The sequence below is a fragment of the Salvelinus sp. IW2-2015 genome, linkage group LG18 (genome assembly GCF_002910315.2).
Source record: "Salvelinus sp. IW2-2015 linkage group LG18, ASM291031v2, whole genome shotgun sequence".
Lineage (NCBI taxonomy): Eukaryota > Metazoa > Chordata > Actinopteri > Salmoniformes > Salmonidae > Salvelinus > Salvelinus sp. IW2-2015.
The window spans coordinates 15,906,555-15,910,862 of NC_036858.1; the positions used below are offsets into that span (position 1 = coordinate 15,906,555).

Genomic DNA, 4,308 nt, shown 5'->3' on the forward strand with positions numbered 1-4,308 from the left:
GGGGGGGGGGGGGTAGAGAGAGAGACCCGGTGACCCAACTCATCTCTGAGATAATGGGCCCATTCAAGGTGGTCTTTTTTGTGGAGCACATCTCAGAAGATCGCTTTATCATACCAATGAGTTCCTGAGACGTGAAACACTGTGAGATCTGATCATCTGTGCAGCGAGACTGTAATAAAGATGACCTGGAACGCAACAAGGGTCTGAGCGACACGACCAGAGCGACACGTTTATGTGACTAGATGGGATTTACTCAAATGAGCAGTATGGAACATACATAGATTTTTATCTGCATCGTTCTAGGCATTGAATCCCATAAAAAAATAAATGAGAAATGTTTTATTGTCACATATACCAGATAGGTGCAATGGATGTTTTGTTTTACAGGGTCAGCCATAGTAGTACGGCACCCCTGGGGCAAATTAGGGTTAAGTGCCTTGCTCAAGGGCGTACCAGCGACCTTTCGGTTATTGGCCCAGCGCTCTAACCACTAGGCTACCTGCCACCCGTAAAAAAAAGCCACGAAATAAGCCCTGTATGTTTGAATCCACATACTCTCTCTACCTCATATTAATTCACCCTCTCTTCCTATAAACCACTCTCTGTGTTCTCACCCTTGTCAAAAGTGTAAATTCTAATTTCTTAACGTGACTCTTCATCTCTCTCCATCTCCAGGGCACTACCCTGGCGAGGCAGATCGGCGCCGTGGCCTACACAGAGTGCACGTCCAAGTACTCGGAGAACAGCGTCCGCGACGTCTTCCACGTCACCACCCTGACCTCGGTAACGCGCCTCCACCGGCCCCAGCTAAAACGCAGCGGCTCGCGCCGCGGCCTCAAGCGGGTCTCCCAGCAACCGCCCCGGACTGAGGTTCTGGAGCACCCCCCCGCCATGAGAAAGAACCGGGCCAAGAGCTGTGTGCTCATGTAGGGGTCGGACTGGCCAGACTGTACCAACTGACCCAAACGATGTACAAAAGAGACAATGTATATTATAAATGTACTTTATTTATTGGTTGAATTTTTTTTCTTCTCGCTGCTGATGAATGCAGGTCATTGCAGCGATGACGACGATTTTCCTTTTTAAACCATCAACCTGTGGAGAAAGAACAACGGAGAAACATGGACAAAAACATGGATTTGTTGGCTATAGGAATACAGTGAGAGAGAAAATACGAGGGGATGGGGGGGGGGTGAAGGAGGTAATGAAAAAATAATGAAGTGGTTGGGAAAATTCAGACGAGCCAATTGTAATGAGATTGTCCTGGAATTATTTTCTATTCTGTAGTGTCCTGTCCTGAGATGGCATTCTATTTAAGTGTTTAACTAAATGAAGCACAAAAACATGCACACAAACTGTACCGACTTAAATGTCGGGGAATTATATTACTATTTCATCTGAGACAACGAGATGAAGCTTAACAAACCAAGGTTTCGTGCCCAGAGCGACAAAAAACAAACAATGGGCCAACGTGACACAAATGTTCTAAACCCACAAGTGCTTTGGAGGGAAAAAAACGTAACAAATCACTGACACCACATAACATTGATGTGTTACTGAAAATTAACATTTCTTATTTGAACAATTATATTTGAGGGAAATCTCAGAAGGAAAATGGTTATAACACAGTTTTTGCTATATGTCTTGCGATGTCGTGTGATGCTGAAATAAAGTAACTTTCTCTGCTAAATGAAGAGAATTTAACCCTGGTTTTATTATTTGTTAACATGACTGTAATCCATCCAGCTCCCTCAGGATCCAAAGACACAGAGACCAGAAACATACATTGTTTTGAATAAGTGAGATAAAGAATTAGATTTGGTACCATGAAAATACCCAACCCACAACATTAAGGCAATGTTAACTTCAAGTTGTTGGCCTTAACATGCTATTGCTACATAGCCAGCCATGTATAAACCACATAACACTGACAATGTTAACTTTTCTCACAGTAGCTGATACACAGGTAACTGACAAAATAAAGGAAACACCAACATAGTGCCTTAATAGGCCGTTGGGCCACCACGAGCTGCCAGAACAACTTCAATGATTCTACAAGTGTATGGAACTCTATTGGAGGGATGTGACACCATTCTTCCATGAGAAATTCCATAATTTTGTGTTTTTGTTGATGCTGGTGGAAACACTGTCTCAGGCAACTTTCCAGAATCTCCTATAAGTGTTCAATTGGGTTGAGATCTGGTGACTGACACACACACACAATGCTCATTTGAGACCCCTCTTTCAAACCCACTGAGATCTCTTCTAGGCATGGTACCCAAAATAATGGACAACTGGCAATTTTTTAAGAGTACATGACCCTAAGCATGATGGGATGTTAATTGCTTAATTAACTCAGGAACCACACCTGTGTGGAAGCATTTGCTTTCAATATATGTTGTATCCTTCATTTACTCGCGTGTTTCCTTTATTTTGGCAGTTACTTGTATTTGATTCAGTCAACCAGAACTGAAATACTAGAATTCCAGCTTCGAAACGTCGAGTTACTCTCAAAGTCAAAAAGCCTTGTTCTGATAAGTAGGCTAACAACAGTATAGCACATCCAGTTAAGTTCTAGTGCTTCAATCTAAACCGTTGTTCTATCGTAACACTACACATATAGACTGGTGCCTAGTCGGTAGACTTGAGCCCTCTAGTGTGACATTTTTGTGACATTTTCTAGTGCTCACAGCTCACCACAGTTTCTCCTCCTAAATCCTTCTCCCGCCTCTCTCCCTCCCTCCATGCAGCGGAGCCCCCCCAGCACGTTACCGCCTCTGTGAGCAGTGTCATTTCACAAAGTGACAGTTCACAGCGTCACCGCAATGTCTCCATGCGGCTTGGAGTGCGAGGTCGCGCGGTGCGCCCAAGGCAAGGCCAGTGTTGGCCTCCAGTCACAGAGACTTACTCTGGTATTGCAAGCCATGGTCTTGTATCACGGTCTAAGCTTTCACCAGAGCTTTTAATAAACCCATTTTGGTCCACACTTGTACATATACAGTATTTTATTGATCCTTTTTAATGTATTTGCCAATGGAGTGAGCGCAGTGTTTGGCAAGTGGCTTTAGATGCAAAGATATTTCTGTTTTCGTGACTACATTCTACTCCATAACCTAAAGCTAGTCAATCAACTACAACACACAGTCCACTCTGCAACCCAGAACTAGTCAGCTCCACCACATTCTACTCCCTACCGCAGTACTAGCAGGTTCTAGTTCATCAGTACTAGTCAGCTCCAAAACCTCCAATAACACAATACTAGTCAACTCCACCATCTAATTCTACACCCTAGAGCTACTGTGTGGACTAACACAGTCATCATCCCCTTGCCTGAGCCTTCAGCAAACATTCAGATGACAAACCTCCATTCTGTCTGCCCTCACCTTGTTGTCTTGTCCCTTTCCTTTACCCCAAGGCTAGTGGCCATGTTTAGGCAAACACTCACCCCATCTCCTCTTGTCCTTGCTGCTCCTCCTTGTCCTCTATGTGACTCTACTTGAACTGCCTGAAGCGGCTAGTGTTCCTACAGCGTGGACCACAGTCTGTTCACAATTGTGTCATTGGGGTCAATGCCACCCGAATTCCAGTCACTTCAGCAACAGCATTGCACTCATCTGGGTCAGGCTTAGGAGAGAAAACGGAAGAAAATGGTCAGAAACTGAGTGAAACAAGGTTTCTGAACTTGTGCAATGCTAACTAAATGCTTTGCTTTCGTTTTACGCTGCGAAATGTTTTGCTACAGTGCACCCAAATGAACACCACCCTGGATGAAATGTGTGTAACATAGGCCAACTGGTTTGCATGAGTTTGATGAATCACCTGCCAGCTCTGTCTAACGTGCGGGGGATCAACCTCCAGTCAGTGACCCTCATTAGGATGCGTTTGCTCACTGGCTTAGAAACGGCTCTTTGGCCGGCTTACCTGGGTTAGGGCCTTGTGGCTCGCACCTCTAGCGTGCCTCTCGTTGGTCTCAGCTTCGACACACTCACCCACAAACCACGAGGCCAGTTCAGTTCTACCTCTTCCGTCACCTCCACCCTGTGAATCACTGTCCATGTACAGACAAAAAAATCATTTTTTATATGAGGCACACACATTGGGCCAGTAAGCGTGTTACTGTTTTCTTTTCAGGACAACCAGGGCTACAGGTAAAATGTAAACCAATTTGACATAAAAAGTTAAATTCACGAGTTTTATTGACAAATGTCACTATAACAATGAGATCCGACAAACAAAAACCTTRTAAAAAAGGCATTCATAAGAATACTGTAAGCATTAACATGAGACTCAGAACCAATGATGGTGGAT

At 44.3% G+C, this 4,308-nt stretch overlaps 1 protein-coding gene across 1 annotated transcript in view; it reads left to right on the top strand.

Annotated features, from left to right (window-relative positions):
- LOC111978815 (rho-related GTP-binding protein RhoN) overlaps nucleotides 1–1,027 on the top strand; it is a 47,800-nt gene extending 46,773 nt beyond the window's left edge. The window contains exon 5 of the mRNA XM_024009070.2: nucleotides 676–1,027. Within this exon, the coding sequence (XP_023864838.1) occupies nucleotides 676–930 (255 nt within the window). The 3' untranslated portion in view covers nucleotides 931–1,027. The remainder of the gene's footprint in view (nucleotides 1–675) is intronic.
- The last annotated feature ends 3,281 nt before the right edge of the window (nucleotides 1,028–4,308 follow it).